General features: G+C 28.7%; 4 protein-coding genes across 4 annotated transcripts; 2 read left to right on the top strand and 2 right to left on the bottom strand.

Moving 5' to 3' along the window:
* Positions 1 to 801: 801 nt before the first annotated feature.
* Positions 802 to 1,174, bottom strand: OCT59_028455 (uncharacterized protein; the record flags this gene model as incomplete). The annotated part of the gene is made up of 2 exons (XM_066147298.1): positions 802 to 902; positions 1,018 to 1,174. 2 exons carry the CDS (start codon positions 1,172 to 1,174, stop codon positions 802 to 804), a joined length of 258 nt encoding a protein of 85 aa, XP_065994019.1.
* Positions 1,175 to 2,090: 916 nt separating this feature from the next.
* On the top strand, positions 2,091 to 5,414 carry OCT59_028454 (uncharacterized protein). The gene is made up of 6 exons (XM_025316680.2): positions 2,091 to 2,417; positions 2,488 to 2,557; positions 2,630 to 2,802; positions 2,876 to 3,206; positions 3,468 to 4,319; positions 4,409 to 5,414. Exons 1-6 carry the CDS (start codon positions 2,136 to 2,138, stop codon positions 4,582 to 4,584), a joined length of 1,884 nt encoding a protein of 627 aa, XP_025180032.1. The 5' UTR covers positions 2,091 to 2,135; the 3' UTR covers positions 4,585 to 5,414.
* Positions 5,415 to 11,353: 5,939 nt separating this feature from the next.
* Positions 11,354 to 13,872, bottom strand: OCT59_028453 (uncharacterized protein; the record flags this gene model as incomplete). The annotated part of the gene is made up of 9 exons (XM_025330311.2): positions 11,354 to 11,373; positions 11,442 to 11,474; positions 11,545 to 11,971; positions 12,040 to 12,215; positions 12,281 to 12,727; positions 12,792 to 13,113; positions 13,188 to 13,375; positions 13,451 to 13,514; positions 13,588 to 13,872. The coding sequence occupies 9 exons, from the start codon at positions 13,870 to 13,872 to the stop codon at positions 11,354 to 11,356; spliced, it is 1,962 nt and encodes a 653-aa protein (XP_025180033.1).
* A 770-nt stretch (positions 13,873 to 14,642) lies between these two features.
* OCT59_028452 (uncharacterized protein) lies at positions 14,643 to 16,751 on the top strand (the record flags this gene model as incomplete). The annotated part of the gene is made up of 2 exons (XM_025330312.2): positions 14,643 to 15,966; positions 16,066 to 16,751. The coding sequence occupies 2 exons, from the start codon at positions 14,643 to 14,645 to the stop codon at positions 16,749 to 16,751; spliced, it is 2,010 nt and encodes a 669-aa protein (XP_025180034.2).
* Positions 16,752 to 24,381: the final 7,630 nt, after the last annotated feature.

The following is a 24,381-nucleotide window of genomic DNA, read 5'->3' as shown; positions in this document are numbered from 1 at the left end:
TTATCTGCACAATGACTACCTTTTAACCACGTGACTATAATTTTGGAATTGTCAATTTTTTTGATAAATCTATTGATATAAACGACTGATTATTAAATTTTGTTAATAAACTTAGACACCTATTCTAAAAGCATATCGTAATATTACTAGATTTGTGGAATTATAAAGTGGCTTCGAACCCTTTTTATACAATTATATGAATTTGAGCACTATTTCTTGCCACTTTAGCTTAATTTACACTAGTGTGCGAAACACAAGTCATGTGTTCACCTATGTTACACACTTACACCCATTTTTATTTTCGAAAATTTCACGCCACTGATATTCGAATTTTTTGTAATTTAGCTTTGGGATTCAAATACAGTAGGTAAGTCTTTTCTTCCTTTTCTTTTTTATTTTTTTTTCACTTCTATTTTCCTTTCTTTTGTAACTCGTTCATTTCTTTTTTAGGCGCGACTGTTTTCAGTTTTCATTTCAGCAGAAATTCAAGGTGAGTCCTTTTCATTCAGTTATTTTATATTTTTTTGCTGACTGCTTTAAGACAATATTAACCAGTTCCTTTTTTCCTTTTATTATGGGTGGATATTTCGGTTCTTCCTTTATTTTTTTCACTTATTTTTTCCTTTTATTTATTTTCATTTCCTTTGTTTCATTATTTTTTTTTTGTTTATTTTCGTTTTCCTTTGTTTCTTTTCATTTACCTGTTATTTCCTTTATCCCTTTTCATTTATTTTATTATTTTTCATTCATTTTCATTTCCCTTCATCCTTTATTGTTTATCTATCTCTTTTTCGTCATCTTTCATTTTTTATCATCAAATTTCGTTACATTTCGTTTTTCACCAATTTTCACTATGTTTCGTTTTTCATCATCAATTTCATTTGTCATCGTTATATTTCGTTCTTAATAACTAATTTTCGTTATATTTCGTTTTACATCATCACCTTTCATCATCACTTTTCGTTGTATTTCGTTTTTAATCATTACCTTTCGTTGCATTTCATTTTTCATCATTACTTTTCATTGTATTTCGTTTTTCATCATCATCTTTCGTTTTATTTCGTTTTTCATCATCACCTTTCGTTGTATTTCTTTTTTCATCATCACCTTTCGTTGTATTTTGTTTTTCATCATCATTTTTCATTACCTTTCGCTTTTCATCATTACTTTTCATTGTATTTCGTTTTTCATCATCACCTTTCGTTGTATTTCATTTTTCACCATCATTTTCATTGTATTTCGTTTTTATCATCACTTTCCTTTTAGTTCATCTCCATCTTTTTAATTTATGATCTTTCTTTCCTTTATTTTCCCTTGATCTTTCACTTTATCCTTCCTTATTGTATTTTTTTTTTTGTTCTTTCCTTATGTATTATAACACCTTTGTATCAAAACATTATGTAATGTGATTTAATAAAGTCAATTTTTATTGATTAATTAAATTAATAAAATCGAAAAATTAGCCAATAAAAATTTTATATGTTCACGTGATACGTGTTTCGCACACTAGTGTACAAATAGAAATAGTCATATATAAAATTACTTTATTATTTTTATATTAGTATCTTCGTAGCTATTACCGTATTATTCCTATTATAACTATTAATTTATTTTTTATTTTGGTTATATTTGTATTTGTATATTCCATTTTCATCCTTCGTTCAACAAATAAAATCAGATGATCATTTATTGCTAATAAAAATGCAGATATGATGATCCTAATTGTTTTTAGTACATGATAAATAAATAAACAGGGGTCAACAGATTAGCATTCTTATCGCCTCAAAGTTTAAAATTTTATATAACTATCAAAATATAAAAAAAAAAATTATAATTTCTCACTCAGTTTCAGCATGCTGCTGATCAATTTCCACTAATTGTATAGTTGGATTGTTTGTCACGCATTACGTTATTCTTCTAGAAAGAATGTAATGGATTCCGATTTATCCCTTATTATTTTAACATTTTAGGAAATCTGTAACACCCTTCGTGTGAAATCATGTGTATATGAATTTCCATATAAATAAATGAAACAATCCTCCAAAAATAAATATTTATACATAACAACGGGAGTCAAATTCCGGTGTTTCGGTGTTTCTTAGACGACTTCTATAAATATACGAAGATTCTCAAAAATGAAACTTAAACTGAAAATGACACTTTTCAAGTCTTTTAAAAAACAAATAAAATCCAGCAAGTGTTTGCTAAAGAAGACGTTGCCAAAAAAATTTTCAAAGTATAAGGAGTCAACCAATTGGTTAGAATCAATAGGTAAAAAATATGATTATTCGGACTTCAAATCCGTTCAAATAATAGGCAGGGGTTCCTACGGAATTGTATCATGTGCTACTCGGAAAAATCAAATTTTTGCTTTGAAATCTTTTTATAGCGATAGGACAACTCTTATCGTTAGAGAGGTATTAATTATAATTATACTTTCGATTGTAATATATAAATTCTAATACAATCCAGTTTGAAATGATTTAGTTAAAATTACACATGCTTGTTCATCACGAAAATATTCTGCGGTTCTACGGATACACAAAAACAGATAACGGTATGACAAATTAATTCTTTCTTTCATTCTTTTACTACATGAAATAACTTTTTTTTATTTATTTTTTTATAGATGCAGCTTATCAATATTGTCTAGTATTAGAATATGCTGATAGTGGCACACTAAACACGTATTTGAACGACCATTTTAATGAACTTGATTGGAATGATAAATTTAGATTAGCTTTGCAATTAGCAAATGCTGTGTCACATTTGCACGATAATAATATCATTCATTGTGATCTGGTAATATTTAATATGTAATTGATTTTATTTTTTGCAATTTAACTAATTAAATTAATTCTTTTTAATTTAACAGCATGCAAACAATATACTTATACATCAAAAAAATATCAAACTAGCGGATTTTGGTTTATCGAAACAAATATCTAATGAAATATCTAATGAAACTAGTAGTGTAATTGGTGTAATACCATATATAGACCCGAAATGCTTCGATAACAAAAATTATAAATTAGATAAGAAATCCGATGTATATAGTGTTGGAGTTATAATGTGGCAAATTTCAAGTGGACGTAAACCATTTGAAAAAATTAGTTATAATATAAGGTTAAGCTCAGAGATAATAAACGGAGAAAGAGAAAAAACTATCAATGGCACCCCTGTAGAATACAGTGACTTGTATACAGGTAATTTGATGTTTTCATTGTAAAGATTTGTTGTTAGATGGTATAAGCTACTGCGCTCAGTAATGAGATCTCAATTATCACCAAGGACAAGAGCGTTACATCTTGCAACATTTTGCTCGATGATAAAATGCTTTTCAATCTTTGGATAAAGATTACGAGCAAGAAACAGTTCAGCTACCTACGTCTAATTATGCAATTGATTTTCCAAGTTTAAATATTATAAAGTCTAATATATTGATTTATCGATTTTTTTTAATTTAGACTGTTGGAATTATGAACCAGATGAACGTCCAAATATTCGAGAAGTTGCTTTAATTCTTGATCAATTAATCACCAAACTCACATATAAAAAGACTTTACTTCGTGTAAATAAGGTTGATTCAAAAGATTTAACTAATCCTAAAATAAGAAAACCTGATGACCGGCGTGGTAAATTTGTAGTTAAAAAAATTTATAAGGGACAAGAAGTAGCTTGTAAATCCATATCAACTAACAAAGAAGAAATTAAAACGAGTTCAAAATCACAAAGACTTCTTGAAATTTTAATGAAATTATCTGAGTGTAAATATATTCTAAGATTTTACGGTATTTCGACAATTGAAAATCATAATGTTATGATCTTTGAATGGGCTGAACTTGGAAATTTAAGACAACTTTATTTAAAAAAAAATATCTTATGGCATTGTAAGGTCCGGATTGCACTTGGAATCTGTCGTGGACTCACATTTTTACAAGAGGATGGTATTTTACATAATGACCTGAAATGTCAAAATATCTTAATGACAGAAAGTTTAGAACCCAAAATTTATAATTTTGAGTCAGCACGTTATTCTGGTGATAATAATGTTACAGATCCTTCGGTAGAAGAAGCGGGAAATATATTGCGTTGGATAGCTCCTGAAAAATTAACTGATTCCCAATATACAACTCAGGGTGAAATTTTTAGTTTTGGTATGTTAATTTGGGAACTTATTTTTGAAAAAGTTCCATATAAAGGTTGGAAAGTAGAAAAAATTAAGGATCATATTATTAATGGTGGTAGAGAGAGAATTTTATTTGGAGCTGAAGCTCCTGAAATTTATCAAAAAGGCTGTGAAAATATTATAAACGAAAGTAAGTATTTTGTTTAAAGAATCTTCATTATATATTTTTATTGAGTATGATGTACTTAAAATATACATTTTAATTTATAAATACTATAGCTTGGAAGCAAGACCCACAAGAACGTATTTCCTCTTTTACGAAATTATTGGATATGTTGGAAGAATTGTATAATTCTATTCGTTGTATGTTTGACGTAAATTCATTAGGTTTACTTCCCGAGAAAAATTTAGATATAGATGATGATTTAGAATTACCAGATGATGCTAGATGGTGATTAGCATTGCCAGATAATGGCATTAATCCCGTAGTACATAATTTTACTGGAAAAGGTTTACTACTCAGGGGATATAATTTCGCAATACAATTCATTTTTTAATGTAACATATTTTAAAAAATGTAAATAATAAATGTACATATTATGATTTCGTCTATAATGATAACGAACTGAAAGAGTAGGTCGCGTACAGGGATTTTAAAGAGTAAAGAGCAATTAGCCAAGTTTCGACGCGAAATGGTTGAAATTAAAAACCTAATGAAGCCATAAGGTCTAGAATAAATACGTGATGATTTGGTTAGAGTCGAAAACGAACACGAGACATTGTTTAAGAATATTGAACAAGTGAAGAAGAAACAAACGCTACGTATAGTGGAGAGATGAACAATGACAAACGAAGAAAGCAATAGACTTAGTGAAACCAACTTATAATCGAGAAAAGGTTTAGAACTTAGGAAAAAAATATTGTACGAGTCTTGGCTTAAACAATACAAGAAATTTATGCTGGTTTGAAAGCGGAAGAAAATACTCGAAAGGAATTTAAAACCATATATATATACTGTATACACATTATCTGATAACTTTCGGACTGTAATGCTAAATTATCTTATAAGAAAGACTGCGCAGAAAATATTTCGTAATTAATTTAAAGAAATAATTGATCAATCACATTGCAGCTTTTTTTTTTTATTTATAAAACGCGCAATTTTCCCATGTTATAAGCACTTAGTTTAGAACAACTGTAAAATTACCAAAAATAAAATTTTGATGATGTGATCGTTGTCACAACTCAACCCTTGGCATAAATTTTGCCAAATGCTCAATTATAATTAACGGAATTATTAATTTCTAATTACTAAATATGCGTTTCCAAAATTTATTAAATACAGTATCCGGTTAAATTAACCGGGTTAACCTGATTAAATAGGGTAGCAATTAACCATTCCAAACTCATGCATTCACATAACAAATGTTCAACATATAATAATGAATATAAATAACGAATGAACGACTTCTCTCCTTGCTTCTCTTTTTTAGTGCATATTGTGATCTATTATCAATAAACATTTTCGAATCATTTGTTTCATAATAATTTTTCAAAATTATCAAACAATAATATGCAATCGAAAATCGTAATATATCTCTTGTGTATCATAAAAAAAAATATCCTATAAAATACTACCAAATTTACTTTTTCATGAACAATCTCGGCCGATAATAAATGTGTTAAATGTGGAGAGTAATTTGCAGATTAAAATGGCATACATAATACCATACTATGATTATTTAGGTAACTTGATTTATAACGATCTTCGTGCAGTCTACAATAAAGGAAGGTTATGTGGTCTTGTTACCAATAATGGAAGATAATGCTTTTGGATAAATTATTAAGATTGAGAGAGTCTCGGGTTTGGTACGGTTTCAGTTTGGCAAAACCAATCTATTCGGTTTCAGTTTTAATTAGAAACTATACTGAGCCGTATCACCGATAAAAATTAAGAAAATAAATTTAGTTAGAAACAAGTGAAAATGAAACAATCAAAATAAGCTGCAAAAATATACCTAATTGCCAAAACCGAATAAGAAAAGGACCATTTCTAGAGAATTCTCTTCTAAAAATAAAGAAAGCGAATTTGTCAGAAAAATTCGTATTACAATAAAATAATTTTTTTTATCGTTCGATCGCATTTTTAAAAAGTTTTTTTTTTTAACTTTTAAATTATAAAATTTAAATAAAAAAATCATTTCAGCTGCAAAAAAAAAAATAAAATAAAATAAAATAAATATAAATCGGTAAATCGGTTAAGTAAATTACACCACTGAAACATTCAGTAATTTAAATATACAAATTTACCAACTGATACCGAGAGAGACAACCATTATTTTGAATTTTTCTCAAATAGCTGAATGTTGAATATGATTATCAAAAACAATAATTAAATGGGCGCCTTTCTAACAGTAATTTTGGTTGTTTTGCTGTTGACATATACTGGTAGTTTGGTAAAGCTTGTATTCGATTGCCACAATCGTATTGAACAAAGAATTATGTAAACAGATGAATACTTCTGAAAAGATTGTATTGCATAAGAATCCAAGAAATTAAAAATTCAGATAATTTTAGCCATGAAGAATCATCTCTCGTGATTCTCAACTCACGAACGATACTGTTGGAGACCAGTAAAAAATAATCTCCGAGGATCCAAAAATATATATATCTCATCATTCATTCAGTTCATATTCAACAAAAAGAAAATTTGGAATTTTGTTTAGCATTTTTTTTTTCTGTGCCCGGCAAATTGTAACGGTGAGAGGAAAGGAATAAGATTAGTTAATAAAAAAATAAATAAAAAAAATAAATAAAGTGTTATTTCTTTAAGTTCCTCATACATACATACAAAATAATACAACTTTAATACCGTAATAGGTGTAATTAGATTTGGTCTCATCTTGCACTTCCGCGAAATGAATACAGGAAAAAAATAATCTGGCAAAAAATAGAATAGCCACGTGATCATAAGATCATTGTTAAGAATAAATTCATAATAAAATATGGGACGATTTAAAGATAATTTTTTTTTTACAAAAAAAATAAATTCACCTTACTGAAGTATGTTCTCTTTACCACCATTATTACCGCCATTATATAGTAGAGACTAAAGAGGTTAATAATAGCTTTCTCCTTATAGGAAATTTCTCTGAATTTTACAAAGCCACCTACTATGTTTAATAGTAGCCTGGTATATATAGTTACGTTGATAGCGAAGAGGTTAAGGTAAGTGATTTAGAGTTAGAAATTTTACAACTTTCCATCCTTCATTTTCACCGCCTATTCGGGATTTTTTTCAGTTACTATAAAAACACTATTTGTCACCTCTATATGTCGGGTAACGTCAATTTTGATATATAAATTGTCGTTTTAGTAATATGAATAATAATAGATTACTTTATCAGAATTTAAAGATTAAATGCAGTAAAAGTCAATATGTCATGTCAAAACTTTCATTTAAGCAAATTTACGTAGTAAAAAAAAATACACGTAATATGGATCTTAAATCACGCTGTATTTATTCAAATTTTTAGATGGCCAACCAAAAAATCTCAATATAACCTTATTAGTATCGAATATTGAAACCACGCGAAGAATGTACAGTAAATAAAATACATCCCCTTTATCACAAATTTTTAACTGTTTAACCCATTTTTAAATGTCAACATTATTATATATAACATATACAAAAGTCTTACTAACTTGTTCGTAAAAATTATTAGCTTTGTCACATATATCTATTTTATTTCATTTTTCTTGCAAAACAACTTTTTTTCTACTTTTATTTTATTTACAAAATAAAAAGAAGTCCTATTACTTTCCATACTTTCCACAAATTCACCAAGCGTCTAATTTCATTTTATCAAATTGTGTATCGTGATATTTTGATGTAGTCAAAATATACAATAAAGAAACGGAAGATAGGTTACAAAGAAATAGAAATGTTGTAGTAAAAGATTTAATAAGATTTAATAAGATTTATCACTATTTAAGATTTAAGTAAAAAATGTTTTGTGTATCGTGATATGTTGATGTAGTGCAAAATACAATAAAAAAAAATTGGGATCGAGAGGTAGGCAAATAAATTAGTCCAAAGGACTCTGATGTCCGTCCGGCACATACAATGTACTAGGGATGCCAAAAGTTTGGTTATAACCGATCATAACCGGTTTTTACCGGTTCGGTTATCGGTTCGGTTTCAGTCCAAGACCGACCGGTTAACCGTCGGTTTTATTTATAAAAAAAACCGATCAAAAAACCGATCGGTTAATTGTAAATTTTTAGAAAAAAAAAAATGATTTTGTTTATTGAGATTACCATTAAAACTATGATACTAGTGTTTTTATGTATAGTATTCTCATTTTTGAAATTATCGAATTTACGCGTTGATCACGTGATTTTCGTTTCTCTGAAAAATAGCATCACCGGCGTTATTGTTGTAAAAAAATTGCGTAAATTTAAAGAATATTATTCAAAAATTATACTAGTTAATACTTTGTGCCATTATTTATTCGGTTTTGCAGTAGTTTTATCGGTCGGTTTTGGTTTTGGTTGAAAACCGCAGTTTTAAACCGACCGTTGGCATCCCTACAATGTACATTCTTTTCTCCAAGCTAATAAAATTAGAGTAACTAACTATACTAGTAAATACTTGAACACATACTGTATATACAGTATCATGCCAGTTTTTTGCTAAGTATTATTAGATAATTTCATTTTAAATTAAAAGCTAGTTTTAAATATAGATCGATTTGTTTTATGAGCTTCATTCCCCCTGGGCAGTATCTTTTCTTCAGGACTTCCTCTCTATAGTATAGGAAGAGTTCGAGTTAAGTGTAGTCGGTAGTCACAATCGCCACAAGTGTATCAAAATAATGTTTAAATTTCAAAAATTACTAAATAAAATGCTTATAACTCATCAGAAGTTCTGAACCTTTATGAAAATTATGAAAGTTTAGTTTAAAGTAGAACTTACTGAAAATTTTACACCCTTCCTAAATTTCTTTACTTTTTTGTACTAAGATTGCGTTCAATTTCGTTAGGAGTAATAAACTAAACAATACAAGATCATTTGTACAAAAATTACAAAATAAAAAAGAAAAACCGGCTCTCCTATCTACAAACAGAAAAACAATCTCAGACGATCTTAACCTTGTCATATTAACTCTCCCCTCCCAAAAATTTCAAAAAAAAATAAGATCTACCAAATAGAATGTATTAAATCACGTGGATCATCAATACATCCACTGATTTGATGTTATAATCTTGTTATTTTACAGTAATACCAGGACCCCGAACAATACTGAAATAGGTCATAGGAAAAAATGCGTAGAAAAGGCCAAAATAACCATGAAAATCTTTCCTTTTTTAGATAATTTTTAATAATGTTGGTCAGATTTTTATTACTTATTTTAGTAACCGACCAACATTATCATAATTCCGGCCCTGAAAAAATGCGTAGAGCTAATAGTAAAATTTTTCCAATTTCCTATGACCTATTTATATATTACTCGGGGTCCTGTAATACCACTTGTAGTTAATTATTTTATTTAAAAAAATTTTAAGCGTCAAATTTAGTATTTTCAAAAGTTTTTGCAGGAAAATTCAAAAATAACTTTTTTTTGAAACACGTTTAACATTGTGTTTATTTTGTAAATAAATACATTTTTTTTGCTTAAATCAATTTTCAAGTATATTGTAACGTCGATTACTATTTCACCTTGAAAGGATGTGTTATTTATTTATTAAATAATTTCTACTGCAAAGTGTAAACCTAGAACAAGTAAAGGCAATTTGTTTAGAGTAGGATATTATACTTTAGTGAAAATAACTATCGTTACGTGAGAATTGGTATTCCCAAACTTCCATACGCACGCTCTAATATATTTTATTCTAAAAAAATCAGTTTTCCCGAAGTCAATTACCTGACTTACTTGAATGCCAATTTCTCGAACTGGTCTAGACTCGGTTTCCATCCTATTTCCAATAAATGTTATTTCATAGTTGGCTTTAATAATCGTTGTCATCTGGTTACTAATAATTCTTTAATCTTTTTTTTATAACTTATAAACTATTTAAAATATTTAAAAAATACAGTTTATTACTATATGTTTCAGAAAATTATCCATTCAGAATATTGGGATTCAGAAAAATTAGATTTTAGAATATTGGGTTCGGTAAATAGGGATTCAGGAAATTGTATATATTTTCAAAGACGCCTATGGTTTAAAGTCGTGGGAGCATGGGTGATTGTTGCTTCCAGTAATCAAATAACGACATTGACAAATGCACTTTACACGTTTTTGGATAAGTTCTTCAATATCCTTAATTCAATCTAGCTTTTCCTTACCTGTTGAAATTTCGTTTTATCATCAAATGTACAGCAATCAGCATTCCAGGATGGTAGGATGGAAAATCCTTCATGTAAATCCTCGTGGCGAAGTTTTCCATAACTAGTATCATTTACTTGACAATGAAGTGTAATATCCCTAAAAGATTCAGACTAAATGGTAAATCGAAAAAAAACCGGATTGATAAATGTGAAATACGCAAAATAGGAAAAAATAGATTTCTCCTGCGTGGCGTCACCTGGAAAAAAATGGTGTCGGATTTATTTTCTGGCTTTTTGGAATTAGGGATAAGGAATTTGTCACGTATTGTCACATCCTAACTTGATAATTATTCTGGGGACAAAAATTTTTTTATATGGAAAAATTACCTCTATGTAACTCAGACAAATAAATACGAGGGTTGTTAAAATGTAAAATGTTACTAAACTTTTTTTGACACCCTCATGACGAAATCCTATTTGTCACACGATATGTACCAATTGTCACATGAAGCCGCACTTAATTCCTTAATGCGCCACTTTCGTGACATTTTTTGGTTAGTAGTGAATACCCGCGAAAGTTTTAAAAAAAGAATTTTTTTCACATCTCATAAGTTGTTGATCTCTATATGATATGAACTTTGTACAAAATATTTTAGTAATATTTATTTAATTCGATTGTTTTAAACAAAATTATCTTCATTGGAGAAGAAATTGTACCATCACAAATACGTTTAAGAAACGAGGAATAAAAAGTTACAGCTTTCAGTTATTATTGAAATTCCAAATTGCTAACAGCTAATTACTAAAGCTATTTAATTATATATCATTCCTAATTAACTAGAATGATTTATCCTCAGTCCATTCATTATGGATAAAAAAAATTTGGGAGACTACGCAGTTTTGGTTGTAACTAAATACAAATGATATAATAAATTTAGTTATGTTTTACACTTTAAAATAATAATAAAAACAAATTACCTATTAAATCTGAATTACAACTATCGCTTTTTTCTATAGATTTCATTTTAATTAATATAATATCAAATTTAAACATAATACATAAAAACAATCAATAATATACCTTCAATAAATTTATTTTCTTCAAGTCTTGTTTTTTTAAATTCATCTAATATTTCACCAGTATTTGGTCTTTGTTCAGGTTCTTGATCCCAACATTTTATATAGAGTTCTTCATATTCTTTAGGAGTCTCAAGAAATGGAGTTTCACGTATTCCAGCACAAATAAGTGCAATTTTTTCCTTGTCTGTAATACAATCTTTAAATGGAGGGTAACCACTGGAAATTTCCCACATCAATACACCAAAGCTATAAACATCTGAAGATTTAGTATATGGGAATTTTGGATCTGAAAGACGTTTAGGTTCCATATATGCAATAATACCACGATTACTATGCGCATGTTCTGCAGATATTTGATCTTGAATTTTCGAAATACCAAAGTCTATAATTTTAGCATTATTTTCATGAATAACTATATTTTTAGAATGCTAAAATAAATAAAAAAGAATTATTAGGTCGTTTTAAACACATATAAATTTAAAAAAAGTACACTTACCAGATCCTTATGTAATATATTTTCGTTATGCAAATAATTTAGCCCTTCTGCAATTTGAAATGCCAACTTTTTCTTGTCATCCCAACTTAAGCTCTTAAAATTATTGTTAAGATAATTTTGAAGGTTACCACCATTAGCATATGGCATAACAAGTAAATATTCTTTTGTCGTATTGTCTAAAAAAGAGATGCTATTAAAAACAAAATAAAATAAAATTTTAATAAAAAAGTATTTTAATTACCTTGGCTAATACCCAAGCAACGTATAATTCTATCACTAGTATAATAAGGCAGACATAAATTAATTTTTAATTCATGGATAAATACATCAAATGCATTATATTTATCATGGTTAATAAATCTTTTGTAAACAACAAAGTTTTTAGTTTTGGTCCAAACTGCTCTCGTAATAGATCCATAACCTCCTTTACCAAGTGGGCTTGGATCCTCTAAATTATTAAATGGAATGAATATAGCTTCTTTATTTTTCAAGCTATTTTTAAGAACTTCATTATCAGAAATTTTAAGCGAAATGAACTGATTTAAAAGTTCAACTGCATCATCTTTTATTCCTTCATTATCTTTATCATTAATGATTTCAGGTAACACAAACTCATTTAAAAAAGTTTCAAGGGTCGAAATAATTTTTCGCATATCTGGTCGTTCATCAGGTTCATGTTTCCAACATTCTATATTAATAGATTAATTAATATTATATTATTCGATTATTATATAATGAATAAGTTTTTTTACCTATATATAATTCACTATATTCCGGTGGAGTTCCATTAACAATACGTTCTCTCCGACCATTTAATATAGCAGTTGCTAATACTACATTGTAACTTTCAAGATGGAATGGTTTAACTCTGCTTGAAATTCGCCATAAAATCGTACCAATGCTGTATACGTCAGACCGTTTATCCAATTCATAATTTTTAGTATTGAAACTTTTTGGATCTACGTAAGGTATCATACTAAATATTTGTACCGTATTAAGTGATTCTGCTTCTTTTGAAAATACAAAATCCGCTAATTTAACATTCTTTTGATGCACAAGTATATTGTTTTCATGCTATTATTTTAAATAAAACAAAGAATAAATTACTAATTCTCCCAATACTTAAAAATAGAATGTATAAAGATTACCATGTCATAATGAATAATATCATTATCATGTAAATATGATACAGCACTTGCTACTTGAAATGCAAACTTATATTTATCATTCCAATTAAGTTCATTAAAATGCTTATCTAAATAAGTACTTAATGTACCACTATCAGCATATTCCAAAACTAAAATGTACTTATTTTTTAGAGACGTTTGAGGAAAATCTGAAAAAAGAAAATAAATTACATCCATGGTTTCATTATATTAATTACGTCAAGATTTAATATTGCTTATCGTACCGTTTTCCGTAATTCCGTAAAATCGTAAGATATTTTCATGAACAAATTTATTATGTAATTTTAACTGAAATAAAATACGGTAATCTAAATTAATTTCTTATTTAATTGAAGCTTAGGATATATGTAAACATTTATACCTCATTGATAGCTTTGTGAAGAGTTGCATCATCATTATAAAATGATTTCAAAACAAAAATTTCATCTTTTAAATTAGCAATAATGATGGTTTTCCCTTTTTCTTCGATTGTTCTCTTATCTTTAAAGTCCGAATAATTATAGAATTCAATTTGTTCTTCTTTAATTAAATTATTTATCCAATTATTACTTCTTTCCTCATTAATGATAGCACCGTTTATCGGTTTTCTACTCTTCTTACTCTTCTTCGACTTAAATGCCGATTTTATAGATTTTAGAAGAGACATTTTCGTTTCAATTCTTTAGATATAGTACCTCTTTTTATACGCTACTTAACCGTGCAGATTTTTTTTTTTTTTTTTAACTGATATTTTTGGTATAATATGTACCGATCCATTATTCTAAATTAGGGCTCATAAAATTTACTATTTTGATTTGTGATTTTAAACTTAAACTATAAAAGGAATTTCCACGTTTCATATTTTTTGATCTGTGGACTCTGTGGACAAAATTGAAAGCTCTAACAAAGTAACAACAATGTACAACGGCGTTTAGTACTTCTTAGTAATATGCAAGAAGGTTGATTATGACCGGAGTACGTTTTCCAATACATGAAAGTAATTAAGTAATTTGTAACTGTGAAACCGCGTATCAATTTTTTGAGAACATTCAATTTTATCCAAACACAATCAAATTTTTTTACGGAATTTTTTGTGTAATAATCAAATTCCAAAAAAAGGAATTCTTCAAAGAAATAGAAAAGGAAATTGTTAAAGAAAATATAAAATAGGTAACCGTTAAGAAAATATATAGAAAAGGAAATTGGGCAAAAAAAATTATAATTATAACCGGAAAAAATATTCCAATGCATGTTATAATAACCTTTGATAAATGTCTTAAAAAAGAAAGTAATCGATTTTTTATTTCTCTCATATAATAATATCGTGCAAAAAAAAAATATATATATATATAAAATATCTGCTTGAAGATAAAAATTAAAAATTTATCAATTATCTTTTTCTTTCTTTAAAAAACAATTTATCGTTATTATTTCGTAATGGAATCCGTTGGAATTTTTGCCCCGTATATACCCTTAATTGACAAGGCTACAGATTTAATTATTAAAATTGTAAAAATTTATGAAACGGCAGAATATAACAAAAATATTTGCGAAGCTCTAGTAAACCGAGTGAAATTAACTGAGAACGCTATCGATACATTACAACGTAGGAAACAAAAAAATGTAGATATATTTAATGATGAGGTTTATTATAAAGCGTTTAACAGATTCATATATGTTTTAGAAGAAATTGAAAAATTTGCTGCGGAAATTTCAAATATTCGTGGTTTAAAAAAGTATACGCAAGCAGATTTTGTTAAAAATAAATTTCAAAAACTTACAAATGATTATGATGTTGCAATGAAGGATTTACATTTTACTATGGCAGTTGCTAGTGAAGAACAAAGAAAAATTGAAGAAGAAGCGCTAAAGGATGATCTGGACGAAATGAGCAATTATATTAAAAAAATGCATAACGATATTCTTGAAAATAACAACGAAGTTAACAACAAAATTGACTTTATTTATGATGCGGTGAAACATATGAGAAACCATTCAGATGTTTCATATAACGTAAATAAGATTGACTCAAAAGACTTAATATCTGTAAAATCTACTGACAAACGTGGATGTGATCCTAATTTTATAATTAAGAAAACTTATAAAGGATTAGAGGTAGCTTGTAAATACATTTCAAATGACGAAGAAAAAATGAAAACGTGTTCAAGAACACAAAAAATTCATGAAATTTTAATGAAATCGTCTGAATGTAAACATATTCTTAAATTTTATGGTATGTCAACAATTGAAAATCGTAATGTTATGGTTTTTGAATGGGCTGAACGTGGATCTTTGAGGCAGCTTTATGAACAAAAAGATATACCATTTCATTATAAGATCCGAATTGCTCTTGAAATCTGTCGTGGCCTCATATTTTTACAATGTGCTGGTATTTTGCATCATGACTTGGGATGTAATAATATTTTAATGACAGAAACTTTAGAACCTAAAATTTATAATTTTGAGTTGGCTCGTTACGATTCTGATGGAATCACTACTTCATATTTAATGGATCCAACTAAGGCAGACAATATAGTTCATTGTTCAGCTCCTGAGAAATTAACCAATTCTCGATATACAATTCAATGTGAAATTTTTAGTTTTGGCATGTTACTTTGGGAACTTACTTTTGAAAAAATTCCATATCAAGGTTGGGAAATAGATAAAATTAAGAAACATGTTATTAAAGGCCATAGAGAAAGAATTACATTCGAAATTTCAACTCCTGAAAATCAAAAAATCAAAAAAATTATAAATGATAGTAAGTATTCTTTTTTTTTTTATAATAATAAATAAGTTATTATTATTAATATTTTGAGGAGGATTTTAATGTTTATTCTTTAATTTTTTATATTCATAGCCTGGAAGCAAAATCCACAAGAACGTATCTCTTTTATGAAATTATTAGATATGTTAGAAGAACTACATAATTCTATTCGTATGAATCCAACAGATATACTTCGCGATAAATCCCTAGATTCGTCAAAGTATATTAGTAATGCTGATGCTGATTTAGAATTACCGGATGAAGTTATTAGTCCTGTTATTTTTAAACCAGTAATTTCATTAGAAGAAGGTATAAAAGCTTTTAAAGCTGAAAAACATCAAAAAGCATGGGAGTGTTTCGACTTTCATGCGAAAAATAATAATACAACAGCAAAATATTGGAAAGGTCGTTATTTGTGGGAAGGATATCTTGATGGTATTAAAGAACGAGAAGAAGGCAAAGAATTATTTAAAGAAGCTGCAGATGAAGGAAATTCTGACGCTCAACTACGTTACGCTTTTACTTTATTAAATAAACTTGAAGAAGAAAATAATCGACAAATATTTTTGGAATATCTCAAAAAAGCAGCTGGTGAAGGAAATAATCCTACCGCACAATTTAATTTAGGAGATATATATTATAAAGGAAAATGTAATATTCCAAAGGACGAATATGAGGGAATTAGATGGTTAATGAAGGCTGCTTTACAAGATAATGAGAAAGCAACTAATTTATTGAATCAATTAAACATTGATGTTTATGATATTGAATATTCATAATATTAGATGTTAATAGTTAGCGTAATTAGCGTTAGGAATTATTTCAATATTTTATTTTTTTTCGTATAATTATTTTCTATCAAATATAATTCTCTTTTATAAAGTCCAAACACAAACTTTTAAAGTCAGTATATAAGTCAATAACCATCAGCCGTAATAAATTTAATATGAATTATTCGACAAATAATAACGACTTAGGGTGTGAAAGGTCCGGTTAAAGTCCCAGGGCTTATTGATCCCGATACATGGACGGACTGAGTTCGGACTGAATTCAGACTATTGCTTTTTATATTTAATTCAATAAAGAACAATAATAAATTTAATTATTTTTCTTATTTTATTTTATACGTTGGAAAACAATAAAAATAAACATTTACAATAAATATTTATGTGATTAAATTAGACGGATTATTTTTATTAGACAGATTATTTTATTATTTATATAGAGACTGATTTGGGACCCAGTCCTGCTAAGTAGTGATTGTATCCGGTCACCGTTAAGGATTTTCATATCCGGATATCTGTTTTAAATAAACCGGATAGCATCCGTTAATTTCGCGGATTGCTAAAGGATTTTTTAATGGTTTCTTAGAGGATATCTGAAATAATCCGTCAATATCATGTATCAATCGTATAAATTTTAAAGCCAAGTAATTTAATTAGTATTATTGTTTAGTAAGAGTTAAATAAAATAAAAAAGAAATCAGTCACGGACGAGTTTGAGTATAAGTAAGAATATAAAAAAATAACGGACGATTTTCGACTGCGTATGAAATTTTCATACGCAGCCATACCGCATAGTATACTGCTAGAATTATGTGATATAACTGCATGACTGCAAATGAAAAATTCAAAATGAGTTTGACGGTCCGGGCAGATATTACCATGCGTATGACTGTATGAAAATTTCATACGCAGTCAAAAAATGAATTAGGTGGTCCGGCTGGTCCGTTATTTTCGCAAATAGCTGTAAGTCACAAACAAAAAAAAACGAGTGTAGCCAGATCACGTGATAGTTATCCGGATACCCGTTAGGGTGTCCAGGATTTGACGTCGTGATGGCCCAAAAATCAGGCGTGAAAAATCACAAAAATCGTGAAAATCGTGATCCATAATTTCAGCCAGAATTACCATAATTCTGGCCAGAATTAACATAATTCCGATTATGAAAAACTTTTTAATAATTTATATTCTATACAAATTTTATTTATTTATTTACAATTAAGTAATAAATTTATACATTTATATTATTCATAAATCATCAATTCATTATTATAATCATCATTATTACTAAGATTAAAATAAAGAAAATTAAGCATTTGAATATTTTCTTCTTTAAGCGCTACTCTTCTATCTGATAAAATGCTTTTATAACTAGAAAAACTACGTTCAATATCTACACCAGATACTGGCAACTAGTATTCCGAACGGATCGGATCAGACTGGATTTGAGTTAAATCTGATCTGATCCAAATTCGAATCAAATTAAATCAGATTCGATCCGATCCAATTCGGATCCAAATTAGATTCGATCTGATCCGATCCGAATCTGAATTAGATTCGATCCGATCCGATCTGAATCCCAACTGATTTGATCTGATCTGATCCGGATCCGATCCGGATCCGAATCGGTTTTCATAATTAAAAACGTTTTTCGCAACGTTTTTATTAATATTGTTAAAAGACGTTGCGAAATGACTTTTTATGGCAAATTATCAAACAAAAAAATGTTTCGCAACGTTTTTATTAAACAATTGCGAAAACGATTTTTTATCGGTAAAATTATTAAATAAAAACGTTTTTGCAACGTTTTTTATTTATATAGTTAAAACCCGCTGCAAAAAATGCTTTTATTTCGTTAAATTATCAAATAAAAAACGTTTCGCAACATTTCTCATTAATACAATTAAAAAACGTTGCGAAAGACGTTTTTTTTGTTAAATGCATAAATAGAAATGTTAAACGGCGTTATTTTATGAAAAAAGATGCCGTTTCGGCATCTTTTTCATTTTTTATCAAATAAGGTGCCGTTTTGGTATCTTTCGTATTATTTTATCAAAAAAGATACCAAAACTGCATCTTTTCGTAATATTTTATGCAAAAAAGATGCCGAAACGGCATCTTTTCGTATTATTTTATCAAAAAAGATGCCGAAATGGCATCTTTTCGTATTATTTTATCAAAAAAGATGCCGAAATGGCATCTTTCGTATTATTTTATAAAAAAGATGCCGTTTCGGCATCTTTCGTATTATTTTATAAAAAAGATGCCGTTTTGGCATCTTTCGTATTATTTTATAAAAAAGATGCCGTTTCGGCATCTTTTTCATTTTTTTTATCAAAAAAGATGACAAAACGGCATCTTTTCGTATTATTTTATGAAAAAAAGATGCCGAAACGCATCTTTTAATATTATTTTATCAAAAAAGATGCCGAAACGGCATCTTTTAATATTATTTTATGAAAAAAAGATGCTGTTCGGCATCTTTTTCATTTTTTTATCAAAAAAGATGCCGTTTTGGCATCTTTTCGTATTATTTTATGAGAAAAGATGCCGAAACGGCATCTTTCGTATTATTTTATAAAAAAGATGCCGAAACAACATCTTTAGTATTATTTTATAAAAAAGATGCCGTTTCGGCATCTTTTTCATTTTTTTATCAAAAAAGATGCCGAAACGGCATCTTTCGTATTATTTTATGAAAAAAGATGCCGTTTCGGCGTCTTTTTCATTTTTTTATCAAAAAAGATGCCGAAACGGCATCTTTTCGTATTATTTTATGAAAAAAAGATGCCGAAATGCATCTTTTAATATTATTTTATCAAAAAAGATGCTTCGGCATCTTTTTCATTTTTTATCATAAAAGATGCTGAAACGGCATCTTTTCGTATTATTTTATGAAAAAGATGCCGAAACGCATCTTTTAATATTATTTTATCAAAAAAGATGCCAAAACGGCATCTTTTAATATTATTTATGAAAAAAGATGCTGTTCGGCATCTTACTCATTTTTTATCAAAAAAGATGCCGAAACGCATCTTTTAATATTATTTTATCAAAAAAGATGCTTCGGCATCTTTTTCATTTTTTTTTATCAAAAAAGATGCCAAACCGGCATCTTTTAATATTATTTTATGAAAAAAAGATGCCGTTTCGGCATCTTTTCGTATTATTTTATGAGAAAAAGATGCCAAAACGGCATCTTTTGTATTATTTTATAAAAAAGATGCCGTTTCGGCATCTTTTTCATTTTTTTTATCAAAAAAGATGCCAAAACGGCATCTTTTCGTATTATTTTATGAAAAAAAAACCGTTTCGCAACGGTTTTTAATTATTTAATAAAAAAACGTTACGAAACGTTTTTTATTTCATTTTAACGAATAAAAACCGTTTCGCAACGGTTTTTAATCATTTTAATAAAAAAACGTTGCGAAACATTTTTTTATTTCAATTTAACGAATAAAAAAACCGTTTCGCAACGGTTTTTAATCATTTTAATAAAAACGTTGCGAAACGTTTTTTAACTTAACATTTCGCAACGTAACAGGGCGCTTTGATCTGATCCGATCCAGATCCGATCCGAATCCGCTCGAATCAAATCCGATCTGATCCTATTTGAATGAATTGTTGATCTGATTTGATTCGATCCGAATCGGATCAAATTTTTTTGATCCGGATCAGATCACGGATCATAAAATCTATGATTCGATCCGATCTGTCTCGGATCAGATCCGCGGATACGAATCGGATCAGATTTTTTTCGGAACATTACTGGCAACCATATATATATTAAAGCCAGTGAACTAAGTTCTAGTAATATATGTCTTTTACCTCGCCAATACAAATCCAAATCATCAAACTCTTCAATAGATTCATTAAGTCCACAGTAAATAGCCCATTCTTGTATTAAAGTATCAGTAGGAAGATAAAATTCTTTGATAATTCTATAATTTTCCATATTACTTTGCTGAAATCTTCAAATTTGCCACAATATTTTAATGATACATTTTCAACATCTTCACGACGACATCACGATTTTTTTGAAGATATCGCGACGATATAGTTATGATAGTCTTAACGATACCTTTCCAACATCTTCGCGATATTAAAATCGGTAACATTTTGATATCAGAACGATATCATATTGATTTCGTAATTTAATATCGCGAAGATGTTGGAAAGGTATCGTTAAGACTATCATAACTATATCGTCGCGATATCTTCAAAAAAATCGTGATGTCGTCGTGAAGATGTTACGATGATGTTGAAAATGTATCGTTATGATTATCAAACCGTATTGTTACGATATCATTTAAAAATCGTGATGTTATCGTGAAGATGTTGCGATGATGTTGAAAATGTATCGATATAATTATCAAACCGTATTGTTACGATATCATTTAAAAATCGTGATGTTATCGTGAAGATGTTGCGATGATGTTGAAAATGTATCGATATAATTATCAAACCGTATTGTTACGATATCATTTAAAAATCGTGATGTTATCGTGAAGATGTTGCGATGATGTTGAAAATGTATCGATATAATTATCAAACCGTACTGTTACGATATCATTTAAAAATATTATTTCATTTAAAAATATTATTAAGATATCAGGACGACATTTACACAGTATCAAGATGATATTTGACAAGAATTTTGGGTCATGAAAAAATTGTGAACCGTAGGTACTAGTACATTCAATAATTTTTATTAATTGATAATGCCATATATATTATTAATATGCAATTATGATGGTCAAAATGAAAAATAAAAACAACGTATCGATATCATTGTTATTACAGCTTGAAGTAGTCACGTTCTGTCATTATTGATTCACAATTGTTGAATTGATAAGTATTGCGAAGTTTAATCGTACTTGGTAAATTATGTAGGCGCATCCCTCTCTAGTAACATAAAACAATGCGACAATATCGGTATGACAATAATATTATAAATGTTGAATTGATGTAAGTTTCCTGATTACGACGCACCTGGTAAATTGCTTCTCTCTCTGACGGTTAACATAAGACACTAATATTATACCAAATACTGAATTGACAAGAGTCTGTATTACATACAACGCAAGTTTCTGCGAAATTAAAGATAAGTACCTGGTAAATTAGACATCTCTCTCTCTCCAGATGGTTAACTGTTATGACACTAATATTGTATCGAAACTTTGTGACAATTGTTAAATTAATAAGTACACAGATTATGGTGCAAGTTTCTGCGAAATTAAAGATATGATCGTACCTGGTAAATTAGACACATCTCTCTCTCCCCGGATGGTTAACATAAACCAACGTGACGATATCATTATAACATAATGGAGTAGTTACGCACAACATTATCGGATTTCGTCACAAATATTAAATACTACTAGGATTCACCTGTTAACTACATTAGCAGTTAATGGTTAAAACCTAAACTTGAAATAAAGTAAAAATTTAATTATTTAAATTTTTTCTTGATGTTATTCTTGAACATGCAACATATAGTTGTCCATGAGAAAATACAGGAGTTGAAGATACAAACCAACCTAATTAAATGATAGTTCTTAAGATTTATTAAAGTCATTGCAAATGCTGGTTGTTAATCCTAAAAAAGATGCATAAATTAAAGTACTGCATTTATAGAAATCAAACGAAATTTTTTTTTAAAATAAAAATTGGTCTCAGAACACTTGACCAAGATTTTCAACCTTAAGAATCAAAAAATGCAATAAGTGGGTTGAGCTCGTCCGGCGGGGCCTACCTCATTAGAGTGTCCCTTAGGTCGTCAGCCATTAGCACCCAACTGCCTATGACCAATGATACATCACCACTACCTTCTGATACCACAAGATCCCAAGTATTACATAGGAGCACGGCGCTTTCGCTATGTGCATACCCTGCCTCCATGATACGGCCTACCATATAGAGGTCTTAAAAATGGTGCATTTCATCAGCGGCCAAAAAAAAACCCTCAAATGATCCCCAAGTACAGTAGTACCTTTTGTGAAAAAATTTCAGGATAATCTCTCTTTCTTTTCGTTCCTTTGTTTTCTCTTTTTCGTTTTTTCACAATGGTTTTTTTCTTTTTTCTTCTTCTTTCCCTTTATTCTTTTTCTTTGGGTATTGATATGAAAAAAAAATTATTATAAAAAGGTAAAAACTATTAAAACTGAACGCGTAATTATTTTTGACGCGTTATATAAATGTCAAAGATAGTTTAACATAACCCAGCGAGAGCAGAATATGTACCTGTCGTACGCCGGAATAAAAATAGACGCGCATATACAGTGGTCTGACTGTAATTGTTAATATGAATATATTTTTTTGAATAAATTATACTGTTGATAACAAAAACTGTCAAAATGTTTTTCGGTATTAAAAAAAAATTTAAAAAAATTGAATAGAGAGATGTAGACGTAAACATAATCGTGCGAATGTTTAACATGTCTAACAAACAATGATTTGATTGGATAAAAATTGCAAAGTCACGTGCCTAATAAATTCATGAATACGATATCAAACGATATCGTAACGATATCGTTATCTTTATTTATTTAATAAATCACGTTATCATAAATAAATATACCGAAAAGAATCATAGTACTGCATAATAAAGCTATATAGCCGTAAAATAATAATTATTTTTTATCCACAAATCAATTTTCGTATCATAGACAAAGTGAACTTTCTGTACGTGGTCAATTATTGATATCGGGAAGATTCTTCTCCAGCGAATGTCTTGGCTTGTCTGAATGCGAAAAAGAGGACATTTCAATACGTTGTGAATTCTGTTAATATTGTCAAACCAATCAATAGTAATAAAGGCATAATATTTATCATCATTGCCCTTGTATTTGAAGATCCCTTTTATAATCGCATAACATTCACCACTGTCTTCCTCGTGTATTGTTACGACGTCACCAATATGAAGATGTACTTTGGAAAATACGCCATCGCTTTCTTCCATAGTGTATGTCGCCAATTCATACCAGCTCATTTGAGAATATATAAGAGCTGACTTTTGTCCAATGTCCATAAATGAAAGAAGCAGCTCAGATTTGAAATTTGGCAAATTTTTCATGATATTTTCGCGATCCTGACGGATAAGCTCCTCTTTAAGATAATATTTGTAATAAAATCCACTGGAGATGAAATCGCTATATAAAATAAAAATACGTTAATAATTGCGGAAATATTATTATTATAAAATTGTAATACAAACCTTCTTCATTTCCTTCCAGTTCTTGTTCATTTGATACCTTGTCTTCAGTAATATACCAATTAGTCAATAAATTTCTAAAATTTGAGGACATAGTAGCGAAACCTCTACAAGGTTGTGATAATCTTTGATCTGCGCCTCCATCTACTAAATGACGAATTGCAAAGAGCGTAGTATACCGCTTTAACAAGTCTAGCTCGACATTCTTGCAATTTGTTTGTGGTACCATTGCTTTAAAGATCCGATGCACCATCTCTTTGATACCAACTTGAGTGTTTATAAGAGTACCATAAGTCCTTGCATGCACCAGCAAGTGGATATTGATATGCAGGTTTGGTAAGTTAGCAAATTCAGGGAAAACCTAAAGCCACATTATTAAATAATATTTTATATATTGATAAATAAAAAATAAAA

Source organism: Rhizophagus irregularis, chromosome 8 (genome assembly GCF_026210795.1).
Source record: "Rhizophagus irregularis chromosome 8, complete sequence".
Classification (NCBI taxonomy): domain Eukaryota; kingdom Fungi; phylum Glomeromycota; class Glomeromycetes; order Glomerales; family Glomeraceae; genus Rhizophagus; species Rhizophagus irregularis.
This window is presented reverse-complemented; position numbering and strand designations above follow the sequence as displayed.

Excerpts from the sequence above, each read along its gene's own strand:
- OCT59_028454 (XM_025316680.2), top strand. The coding sequence starts at position 2,136 with ATGAAACTTAAACTGAAAATGACACTTTTCAAGTCTTTTAAAAAACAA. Across the intron at positions 2,803-2,875 it reads ATATCATTCATTGTGATCTG|CATGCAAACAATATACTTAT; the intron begins GTAATATTTAAT and ends TTAATTTAACAG. Across the intron at positions 3,207-3,467 it reads ATACAGTGACTTGTATACAG|ACTGTTGGAATTATGAACCA; the intron begins GTAATTTGATGT and ends TTTTTAATTTAG.